The sequence below is a fragment of the Vombatus ursinus genome, unplaced genomic scaffold (genome assembly GCF_900497805.2).
Source record: "Vombatus ursinus unplaced genomic scaffold, bare-nosed wombat genome assembly UNPS02014812.1, whole genome shotgun sequence".
NCBI classification, from domain to species: Eukaryota; Metazoa; Chordata; class Mammalia; order Diprotodontia; family Vombatidae; genus Vombatus; species Vombatus ursinus.
Window position 1 is genome coordinate 57,872,016 of NW_020954590.1, and position 12,849 is coordinate 57,884,864.

Here is a 12,849-nt window from a genome sequence, read left to right on the forward strand (position 1 = left end):
CCTTTCTATGGTTTCTACTTTCTATGAATTTACTGTGTATATTTCATCATAAATAAAATCATATTATATTGTAAGCAAACTTTATAAAGTAAATTCATTTTACATGATCTTATTTCATCAATACAAGAACAAATGTGGAAATCACACTTTTTTTTAACCTAAATTTAAAACATTTTTTCTAAGGTCTCATCTACCTTTAAAGGTAAACATGCTTACAAAATAAGCTGTGTCAATGACATCCAACATTCTCCTTCCCTCTCTCCCCATTTTTTGTCAGTAGAGATGGTACCAGCTCAATGGGCTTTCATTGAGTGCCCACCTGTAAGACCTGCTAAAAAAGGCAGAGGACCTTGACTGGGTATTGGCCTACTGCTAGAAAATCAAGAGATTATGGTTGCAAAACACCTTTCAATACAGTAGCATATACCTCATACCCAAGGTATTTGTTAAAAAGAGAAACTTTTTGTATGCATGGGAACTAAGTCCTAAGTAGTTACTTAAAGAACAATGAGATTAAGTGACTTGCCCAGAGGTTATATTGCTAGTGTTAGGGTCATAATTTGAATTCAGGTTTCCTCACTCCAAGTACAGTTCCCCACATTCCTTATATTTAATAAATACTGTTATTAGCACAATAATAGCACCATTAAGAGAAAGATATGTTTCATATTATTGTGAAATAAATGACAGGCAAGATACTGATAGGCTAGCTCTCTATATACCAAAGGACTGTGTCTTTCCGTATATGTTTCAGATCAAGAGCTCAGACTGCAGAATTACAACACTGTTACCCTAACAATTCATCCAGATCCCAAAAGCACTGGTTCAGCTAGTATACCTGCAAACACTGGCCACAAGGAAAAGAATTCAATGAATTTAACTGTGCCACACTCTTACATCTGTTTCAACTACATGAGCAAACCCTCCCAGAAGGACTCAAAACACAAAACAAAATGTACAAGTGAAAACTTTAGAACCTTCCAAAGCAGTAATATTCCCCAAATCCTTTTACACCAGAGATACTATTCATTCTTAAAGGAAAGTTTCAGGCTTCACAAAAGCCTGAGTTGGGGAGTAGGTTTGCTCGTGGCCACAAATGTGTTTACCCACACACATACTCATTCTTTCAAAAACAGCATTTTGGATTTTTTCTTAAGATTTTGGTGCTCTTTAATATATTTTAAAAAACACAAAGAAAAGCTAATGATATATCATCTGACAAATAGCCTTATAAACACCAAAAGGCAGTTAAAGACATATGCACACAAACTATAGACACTGGAAGGAATTTCAACAAAAACAATCACATAATTTGCTCTATGGAGAGCAGGGGCTACAGACAAAGATCTTTTTTCCCCCCAAGTTTTTATATTTCTAGCCCCAGGGGAAAAAGAAAAAAAGAAAAACTAAGTCTTTTCTCCAGTTTGTACTTAAGAGACCTCGGCAGGAAGTTCCACTCAATTCCTGTCACTGGTATTATCTAATAACCAGAAAATATGCTTTTTACAATGAGAGTATTTCAATAGGACAGTGTGATCAAACAAGTCAATGGCATGTAGTGACCAACAAAGTATACGCACTCAAAATGTGGAGGAAAAATTAACCACTACAATAATTTTGTGGGAGACAAAAATCCAGTCTGTGTCTCTTTTTCATCTTGTCTGAACCATTACTGAGATAAGGCAATATAATGTGTGCTTCTGTCCCTTTCGTAGTCTCTTGAAAATGCCACATGTTTCAGCCTCTAGGAAGAGGACATGTTGTTTCACAGACAATTAAAATTAAAAATAGACAGGGTGTTGATACCTCCACTAAAGTCTTGAGTCTGATAATGGTCATATGGTCCTGCAAAGGTGACCTTGAGTTTTTGAAGGGTCGGCCAAAGGAGCATATGCACTCGTAAGGCTTACTGAATTGGAAAGGTCTGAACTACGGGTTTGAGGGCACCCTGTATGGCTGCTGTCCCAACTGAGAAAAAGACTCATCAACCATTAAGTTTGGCTACAAGCATTTTTGGACCATGGTCATTATGTGATCTGAGTCTGTGGCAATAGTACCCACAGCAAAAACTTCACAGATCACTGGAATTATCAAAATAAGGATGTTGACAACTCTGAAAAAAATTGTCAGACAGAAAGAAAGCACCTTGGTATTTTAAATTTTGGCAGAAACTCATCTTCAGTTAATGGCACATATGGGTTGTTATTATAATAATAAAGATAGCTAAAATTTATATAATACCTATCATTTGACAAGCACTTTGCTGAGCATTTTACAAATATTATCTCATTTGATCCTCACAGGAACTCTAGGAAGTGAGTGCTTTTTTTTTTAACAGATGAGGAAACTGAGGCAGTTTGTTTTTGTTGTTTTATAAAGTAACTTGCCCAGATTCATACAGCTACTAAGTATCTGATGCCAAATTTGAACTCGGGTCTTCCTGACTTTCAAGTTCAGTGTTCTGTTATACTACCTAGCTGCCCCCTCTATTTCCAAAGAGAGAACAATCCAAGAGACTGGGATCTCTCACCTCCATAAAGATTGTGATATATTGTATAAAATAGAGGATTGGGACTCGGAGGACTTGGGTATCAAATTCCAATTCTATTGCTTACTATATGTGCAACCTTGGGCAAATAATCTCTCTCTGAGTCTTTAATTTACTTATCTATATGATGGGAGGGACAGTGAGGGAGGATCGGATAACATGATCTCCAAAGTCCCCTTTCCAGCACTAAATCTATGATTTTATGAAAACTCTTTTTTTTTTATTTGGAGGGCAAGGGCAGCATTAGGTGGGGGGGAAATAAGGCCTAAACAAAAACTATGTGAGCAAGCATAAATCTTAACAGAACAAATGTAATTTACATTTTCTTTGACCTTAGAGTTTTCAAAGCATTTTCACTGACATTATCTCAAATGACCCTGACAAAACCTCATTAAATATTCAATAGAGAAGGGACTACTAGAAAACACACACACACACACACACACACACACACACACAGAGTCTGCCTCTGGTTTAGAATTCTTCCAATCAATCAATAAGCATTTATTAAGCACCTACTACTATGAGCCAGGCACTAATGGACAGAAAGACAAAAATGAATGTCTGTCTTTGAGGAAATTCCAATCTACAGTGGAGAAAAGTACACATATAGAAGAGGCTGTACTGTGGCTAGCTCCAACCTACCAAGAGTTAAATTTTCTGGGTGGAAATTAACAAACACTAAAAATCAGGACCTGATTTATTGTTTTGTTGCTTGTCTAGACTTAAGTGTTAATAATGCAAATTAAACTTAAAAGTGTGTTCTTACTCAGGTGTTAAACATTTGCCAGAACACCTTCACATACATAGGGAAATACAAAATGTTGGGGCAAGGGCATTATCAGCTGGGGAGGATTAGGAAAGGCTTCATATAGAATATGGAACTTGAGTTAAACATTGAAGGGAATAAGGGATTCTAAGAAATGGAGATGAGGAGACAATGTCTTCCAGGCAGGAGAAATAACCAGTTAAAAATCAAGTGAGAGGAATAGTAAGGAGGCCAAGCCTGACTAGACCACAGAATATGTAAAGGGAAGTAAATGTACAGGCTAAGAGGCCAGATTGTGAAGAGCTTGAAATGTCAATGTAGGTAAACGGAAGCCTCTGAAGTTCACTGGGTAGAGGACTGACTGAGGTAGAGGCCTTGAATCACTTTGGCTGCTATGTGAAGGAGACACGTGAGGCTAAGTGAGAAGTATGAGGGCCAGAACTAGGGTTGTGGGGCTTTCTACTGTACTAAATATCACACTGATTCCTACTGTAAAAAGGGAGATAAAACAATTATTTGTGCCACAGTGGTTGAGAGGTGAGGAGGAAAAGTCTTATATTTTGAAACTTCTCACAATCTAGGGTATCTTTAAGTAGTTAAATACTCAGATGTGTCAATTCTAAACACACATACATATACATACACATACACACACACACACACACACACAAGCACAAAACTTCAAATAAGGGCATACGGCAGAGCCCCTGTGAAAATCTAATTAGTTCTGGTTGCCACAGAATTTTATAAAAGCAATCTTATAAAGGAGTCTTAAAGATTTTCACCATTGACAGGCAATTCAAGTTTAGATCAAACTACACTAACCAAATCTCTTTTCTTTCAAGCTTCAATGACTCGTATTTTTTATAATAAATAGGTCTATGAAAAAAAAAACCATCATTAACTGAAGTCCCATCCCCCTGCAGTTAAATTTGAAGGAAAAACATCATCTGTTCATTTAAGGTACCTAGTTACACTTCAGATTTAAGTATTTTTTTTTCTAGGATTTACAGGGAAAACTAAAACTGAATTGAATACATAATTAGATATGAATTGGATAATTAGATATGATATGATTCTATATTCAAAATCATTAGTGCCACAACTCAATAAATTAACTAACAATTTCTATGAACTCTTACACTGTACGCAAGTAGTTAAACCATGAATCTACATTTCAACTCTATTCAAAGTTGATGACGGGCTTTTTTTTTCATTAAGTAGCTCACTTTTACAATGCTGTGTATTAACATGAATAGTTTAAGAACTACTTCATCTTCCAGGAAAAGTTTAGTTTTTGATTCGGCATATGAAGTGGAACTTTGCTCAAATGAATTTAAAAACAAAAACCAAAAGCCTGAACAAAATACTTGGCAATCTTCATTCCCTGTGATCCAGGATGTTTAGACTAAGATGCTTTCCCCAGGAGGATTGAGGAAGAGGGAGGATGTAGATACAGTCAGTGAGAGTGACTAATGAATGCCTATTCAGTGATTTTGGCCTAGCCGCCGACTCCAAAGGAATTCTATCAAGCCCTATAATTAACTTTTACCTGACCCACTCATGGTTGATGTATTCAATGACAAAAACCCCGAAGTACCTCCTAACCATGCTCATGGTTCTCAATGAGTCATTATGCCCTCTATCTTACAATGAAAATTAGATAGCTAGTGGCTCTCATGGTACTCATGGTAACCCCACCTCCTGTGGGGGCTCTGCAGACAACCTCTGCTTCCCAAATAGTAGAAAATGGGCCCCTTCTACCCTGCTCTTTTGGTCCAATATGCTGCCTGAGTAGTCTCAGTAGAGGCCAGAATATTATGATCCTCATACACAATTTAGATAAACCTTTCTATTAAAGGTTATATGGAATACACTGATATGGGTTGGGCTTATACCATGAGCACTCTATACTTGAAGTAATATAAAGTATTCCTTCTTTGAGGGCCACCTCTTTGAACTGGGCATATGAGTAATTACACAGTCTGCTTATGATAATGACCTCTCAGGAAATGACCACATCACTATTCCCTAGTGCATTCTCAGGTAACAGCCTGGAAGGAGCCTTTTCGTCTCTAGTAGGTGACTTTTGACTTAGAACAAACTTGGGTCTTTCCATAGCAGACCCCGGCATTGCTTAAAGAAAGATAAGCAAGAGAGGGCAGAAAATATTAAAATGGTCCAAGAATATTGCTTCTAATTGAAGCCCATGACCTGGCTAGCAGGCAGTCATCAAGTAAAGAAAGAAGAAAAAGCTTGGCATTGCCAGTCACACTACCTATCTATATACCCTCTTCACCTCTCTAGGGAAAAGGGCCCAATCTAAATTAGCTAAAATAAGTATACTCTGGACATTTGTGAGTAATGTAGTTATCTTGCCAAAACAAACAAACAAAAAAAAGACAAACCAACCCCAAACCCACAAGTTTACCTATCTATGCTCTCCCAATAGGCAATAATTGCATGCCATCAAGTGTTGGGCTTGGGAGGATACCACTTCTATCACTGTATTAATTCTATTTAAGTGCTTACATGTTAGAAGCTAACCTTGGAATCAAAAGACAAGGATTCAAGACCTGCCTCTGAAACATAGAGTGGTATGACCATGAGCAAATCACTCAACCTTGCAGTATCTCAATCAACTTTCATAGACAATAAATTATAGGGGAAGAGTTGCTAATCCACATATGGAAAGCGTTTCTATACCAAGAGTTCCTGACACTGACGAAATCACAGCTTCAGATTTAAGAGGGAAAAAAAGATAGTCACATACTCATGCCTGGAGTTCTGTTCTTCTCTACTTAATAGAAATTAGTATCATATGGCTCTGATGCTCCTTTGCAGAAATATCATAAATCATGTTGCTCCTTTCACAAGATTCTGCTAGTTCCCTATCTTCCCCTTAAAGGTCCTTGCATTGCGATAATGGCAGTGTCAGAATATTTTTCATCCAGTTTTCTTTTGGGATAGATGATTATCCTGTCCCAGAAGACCCAAAGTCACTCAGAATTTGAGGCAGTTGTCCTTCCTGCCACCATATGCTCAGTAATGGGGAGTATGGGATCCAGGGTGATACATAACTTTTTGGTGATATTTGGGTCTCACTGTAGTTGTATCCACTAGTTCATGGAGCTGCAGCAACTTGTTCCTGTGTGTCCTTTCAATGAATCTCACTTCTCCCTATACCTGCAAGTCTTTGACTCAAAGTCTTCTCCTTGACCCTGTGAAGCCAACCCAAGTTCTGATCATCCTACCATCAGGCTGATATGCCTTAAAACAGTGATAACTAGATTATCAGAAAATAAAATAGTAAACAGTTCAAAGGAAGACTTGTATTGCAAATCAAAATGGAGGATATATGAAAGAATATTATCAAGAGTACAGAAACCTTCCAATTATCTACTATAAGAGACTAATGAACTTATGATAAAGGTAGAATATGGCCCCTACAGTCTCATTATAGTGACTGAAGAATTCATATTGGTTACTACAGCAGAAAGGATTTAGGGATTTTTTTAAATGACCAATTTGTTGCAAAAAGCACAGAACAGAAAAAAAAGAAATATTTCTTTTCAAATGATACCATTGAGAAGAGGTTGTCCTTCATGCACACCCCTCGATAAGACTGCACTGTAAACATCTTCAGGAAATCCAGTCTTGCATAATGTGATTTCACCAGTTGCCTGTATTGGTGCCTGAAATACAAGATAAAATGTGTGTAATAATCGTAACCCCCTTCAACTAAGTAACATTCCACTTGGGAAAAAAAAAAGAACTCATTTCTCTTCTATCTTGTACAAACAACTCCTTTGTTTCTCAATGGCTACAATTAGAAATTTGAGGGCAAAGGGTTAATCTTTTTGATAACTGGAATGGAAGGAACAAATCCCACTTGTCTAGTAAGAGCTAAATACTACACATTCAGGATTCTTCTAACTACTGAACATTTCAAGTAAAATGCTTATTGAAACTCAAGTGGAATCATAGGAGAAACAAAAACATCTCTCATACTCTAATAAACCTTGCATTAATCACCACCACAAACTTATTTTTCAATAGTAGGAAGGAGACACTTTTAACATTTACTTTTAGAGATTGTATTAGCCATCTAAAACATTTGGTTATGGAGAGTTTCTCTCATTCTACTGTGTACATTGACAAAAGAGATGAAAATCTTCTATGAGAAAAGCAGTACCTACACAAACTCAAACTGGTTCCACAAAAATAACATAATTACCTTAATTTAGAAATATGACTGCAATAAATAAAACTAAAAGTCTAATTTTTCCAATTAAATATATACTTTTCTAAAATATACTTTATATTGTGCCATAGCGATAATTTGATTTCTAACTTTATGAATCATACTGCATTTATGATGCTTGCGGCGAAATTCTCCTTAAAATTAGTAAACAAGCAGCCTTTTTTTTTGTTCTCACCTTTATTCTTTCTCATCTAGTGTTCTTAATATCCTAAATTGGCTTAGAAATCAAATCTCCAGTACATGCTCTTTCAGTCACCAATACGTAGCCACATTTTTTTTTAGCCCACATTGGCCCAAGGCTGTCTTTACTTAGTAAAATTCTGATAGGAATTTAAGTAACTGAAAGCACCGTGGTTTTTGTGGTTTATGTGATATATATGGATATGTGGCAGGTCTCAGCGAGTTATTTCACTTAAAGCATTAAGTACAGTTAAAATTTCACACAAATTTAATTCAGGTACACATTACATTACCTATACTTATTTTGATTAGTAGAAGATTTTAGCATATTGTAGGTACTGGCCTTCTATAAATTATAAAATGGGTTGTGTTGTAAAAGTTGATTTTCACATTGGTTGTTTGGAACTCAAAACACATTTTCCCCCACAGAAACAATGTTATATGCAGTGATTAGCTTTCCAGGCCAACCAGTAAAAGGCTGTTTAACTCATTATTTACCTGAAGAACAGCACTAATAAAGCAGTGTGTATTAATTCAATGATTGAATAATAGTGCTTCAATGGGAAAATGTAATTCTGAGTTCCAAATGAGGATGTTTGAGATGTATATTCAGTCTTTATCTGGGCTCTGCCCCAAAATGAAAGACAAACACTTTGGGGATGGAGGGATAATACAAGGAAAGAAGAGTTGTGAAAAATCTAAAAAGGGTTTAAGGGGAAAAGAGAAGGGGGAGGCAATGAGGAACAAGCAAAATCCTCTCCTTCCTAATGGGTGGTCAGGAGTAGAGGGTAAAAGACAAATGGAGAACCTATCAGCTGGCTGACCTGCCAAGGTTTTCCCTTTGCATCCCCTCTCAGCACACTGCTCACTCCCAGAGAAAACTGAAAAGCAAAGACTAAGACTTTGAAGGTGAAGTAGAGGTAGCCAAAGGCCCAGGGCAGAGTACAGACACAAGAGGGATATGGGTGGCAGGCAAACCCCTAACAGTAGCAAGCCTAGGATGTCCATTCCCACCTGAGGATACAAGTCAGGTGTGTCTACAAATTGAGGACGGTCTCTGTTACTAATTAAAGGTCTGCATTTCCCAAAGTATTCCCACTGTCAAAGAGAAAAATCAATTCTAAATTACTTTACATCATATTATACTGCCTCTGTAAGTTTTACAATCATCTCAGAAAAACCAAAAACTTCTAAGCCTGATTCCTCATCCGCAAAATGGGGTATTATTAGAGTATCTACTTCATAAGGACCAAATGAGGATGAAAGCAAAGCAAAATGCTAAATAAATTTCAGCTATTATTATTAGGAGAAATGGAATAGCCCAGCAGATAAAGAGTTGGTTTTGAGTCAGAAGACTAGATTCAAGGACTGCTTTGACCCATAGAGACAATGGGACCCTATGCATGTTCCTTAAACTCCCCATGCAACTCTCAAAGACTAAATTACAGAGCAGTTGTTGATCTGTACTGGTTGAGACAGTGTTGTAACTGACTCCTTAGATGAATGAAATCATAGACCTGTCCCCAAAATACTCTGTTGTCATTGTCATCATCATCATTAATAGCACTGTTCTAGATGTTACAAGGTCACCTAAATAACAACTGGTTTCTATATAATATTATTAATTTGTATGGATTTAGAGCTAATGGGGCTTGAGAATCATATATTCCTGACCTGAAGGCTGGTGCTCTATCCACTGCGCCACCTAGTTGCCCTGAGAATCATATATTCCAACACCCTCATTTTACAGATGAGAGAACTGAGGCCTCGAAAGGATAAGTCACTTATTTGCTGTATGCTGTAGTGAATAGTGAACTAGAAATTCAGCTCAAATGATCTGCCTCTAGATCTAATATTTTTATATACTCTGCTAGAAGATGGGATCCAAGCCATCAAAGAGTGTAAAAACTAAGTACAAGATGTCCCAGAAATCTTAGTGAAGTTTTGAGCCTTAATAGCTTAAATATCAATTAGCTTAAAGCTGCACTAAGACTTTTGGGACATCCTGTATAAGACAAGAAAACCGATACGACACAGAACTACACAAAAGGAGCAAATCCCCATTAAAAGAAAGTCTCAGTCTATATGAAAAAACAGAAAACTTTCAATGTTGTAAGAATAGATGAACAGACTTAAAGGTCTATTTAGCAATGTTGGGATCAAGGTCTACTTCATTATGAGTAATTATCATCATTATTTTTTCATTAAAATTCTACTCTAAAATGCCATCTTGGCACAAAAATGACCCTGACATCTGAAAAGCTCATCAAATCAGTCAACAAGCATTTATTAAGCACCTTTTATGTATCATTCAATGCTAAATACTGTGCTCTCAGAGGGAGCTCACAGTCATATGGGGGAGACAAGTGTAAGTAAGTGCGAATAAGAGATATACACAGGATATATAAATTGTAGGTAATCAACAGAGGGAAGGCACTAGCACTAAGAGATATTGGTAAAGTCTTCTTATAGAAAGTGATATGCTAGCAGTGACTTAAAGGAGGCCAGGAAGCCTAGATGAGGAGAGAGAGCATTCCAGGCATGAGGGACAACCAGTGAAAACAGCCACAGTCAGGATGAAAGTCAGGAGATGGAATGTTTTGTTCAAGGAACAGAAAAGAAGCCAGTGTCCCTGGATTTCACAGTACAAGGGGGAGGGGGTGATATAAAGTGTAACAAAACCAATAAGGTAGGAGAGAGTCAAGTTATAAATGGCTTTACAAGACAAGCAGAGGATTTGTATTTGATCCTGGAGGTGACAGAGTGAGCCACTGGAGTTTATTGAATAGGGAGAGGTAGAAAGTGATATGGTCAGGCCTGCACTTCAGGGAGATCAATTTGAGAGCTGAGTAGAGGACGGGGGCAGGGGCAGAGAGATTTAAGGCAAGGAGATTGTAGTCCTGACATGAGGCAATGAGGGCCTATACCAGAATGGTAGCATCAGAGGAGAGAAGGGGGCACATAATGCCAAAGATGTTATGAAAGTAAAATCAACAGCACTTGGTGACAGACTGTATACAGGAGGATAAGAGTGAGGATTCCAGGATGACACCTAGATTATGAGCCTGGGTAACCAGGAGGACGGTGGTGTCCTTTCACTTGGGCACGCTGGTAAATCTTTAACAATCCCCCCCCCCAAAAAAAGTACACAGAACACCCTTTTGAGTCCAATATGCATTACTTATATTTTCTACTGATATTTTCTCTATTACTTTCTTAGGTCCAGACAATCAATAATCATCAAATTAAGCCATGATTTAAAGCATTTGCCCATTTCCATGAACAGGATTTAACCGCTTGAACTGGCTCCCATACTATACCTTTGCTTCTATGGGAAAGTTGAAAAGAGAAAAGAGTTTGGAGGGAAAGACGGGCTCAGTTACGGACGTGCTGAGTATAAGATATGCTTGGGATATCCATTTGAAAATATCCAATAAACAATTGGACATTCAAACCTGGAAGGCAGGAAAGACATTAGGCTTGGACAAGTAAATCTGAGAATCAATCATCAGCATAGAGATGATAATTAAATCCATGGGAGCTGACAAGATCACCAAGCAAAACAGCATAGAGGGAGAAGAGACCAGAGAACAGAGTCCTGGGAGATATCCATTAGCAAGCATGGCTTGGACAAAGATCCAGCAAAGAAAGACTGAGGAGTAATCAGACAGGTAGAAAGAGAGCACAAGCTTTGCCTGATCCTGGGAAGGTGGAAAGGCCTTCACTATGGACTCAACGATGAATAGCATGTGAGAGGTTCATCACCAGAAACTTGGTTAAATGTCAATAGATTTCAGAAGTCACAATTCATATAGTAGCACTGGGGAGAATGGAATCTATGTCAATAACAGAAGCGTCCAACACCGATAAAATCATATAATGTTTTAAGTATTAATATAGTTTTTAATATTATTTTACAGCTTTCAAAATGATCTCACATAAATCACGTGAGCTCGTGGCAAGTGTCAGCTTTTTTTAAAATGATTTTAAAGTCCAGAAAGGAAGTGGAGAAATGGGAAAAAATATAAAAGTTTGGCAAAGAAAGAGCAATATTCTGAGAAATGATGAACATGGAGCATCTCCATCTCCTCTACACACACACATCCCATTCCTCTCCAATCCACACAGCTTCCAAATTGATATTCCATGTTATTCCTTAAGAAGCTACTGTAACTCTTACCTATTGCATATAAGAGAAAATAAAAACTTCTCTGTTGAACACTTAAAGCTTTTCACAGTCTGGCTCCAGGAAGTTACACATTTCTTCATCTTACTCACTCTTTACTCTAGTCAAACCAGATCACTTGCCATTCACCATACAGAACCTGCCATCTCCCATCTCTGTGACTTTGCATGGGCTGTCTTCCAATCTAACCATCCTCCAATACCTGGGATGCTCTCCTTTCCTTCAAATGTAAGCTCAAGTCTTCAAGAATGAAGGATGAACAAGGGCTACCCCTTTCAGACTCTCTTGTTAATATCTCCCTCCCATCACTGTGTATATGTATGGATGTGTATACACATCCATACATACATGCACATGCATATTTACTTAATTATATACACATACGTATAAATTTAAATATATTGTGAATTTATTTAAGTGAACAAGTTCTATCCCACTGGGACAGCATCATTTTTAAAATTTGTATCCTCAGCTCCTAGCAAAGGAGATGGAAAACAGTACTCACTTAATAAATGTTGTTGATTTTTGATAAATGCTTATTCTGTAAGACTCATGGGGAAAAATTTCTTTGGATGAGAATTTGCTTTTTTGAAGTCAAAAAAAAGAGGAAAACTTTAAGACACAATCTACACACTGCTAAAAAAAATTTTTTAAAAGTGCCCAAACCCTACAATTCTACATTTTACTAAGTTAAAGTTTTTCATATCTCCCTAGTTGTCACATTCCTTTCACATCACTAAGATAATCAAGAAACAACATGAACACAATGACAACACAACAATGAATATTTGCATAGCCCTTTCAATTTCGAAAAGTGCTATACAAAACATCTCATCTTAGTCTCATAATCAACCTGAAGGTAGAGACTAGAAAGATATCCCCATTTTACAGATAAGAAAGCC

At 37.2% G+C, this 12,849-nt stretch overlaps 1 protein-coding gene across 1 annotated transcript in view; it reads right to left on the minus strand.

Moving 5' to 3' along the window:
• Positions 1-12,849, minus strand: part of LOC114054298 (cadherin-2) — a 251,301-nt gene that overhangs the window by 215,119 nt on the left and 23,333 nt on the right. Inside the window, exon 2 of the mRNA XM_027877504.1 lies at positions 6,901-7,012. Within this exon, the coding sequence (XP_027733305.1) occupies positions 6,901-7,012 (112 nt within the window). The remainder of the gene's footprint in view (positions 1-6,900; positions 7,013-12,849) is intronic.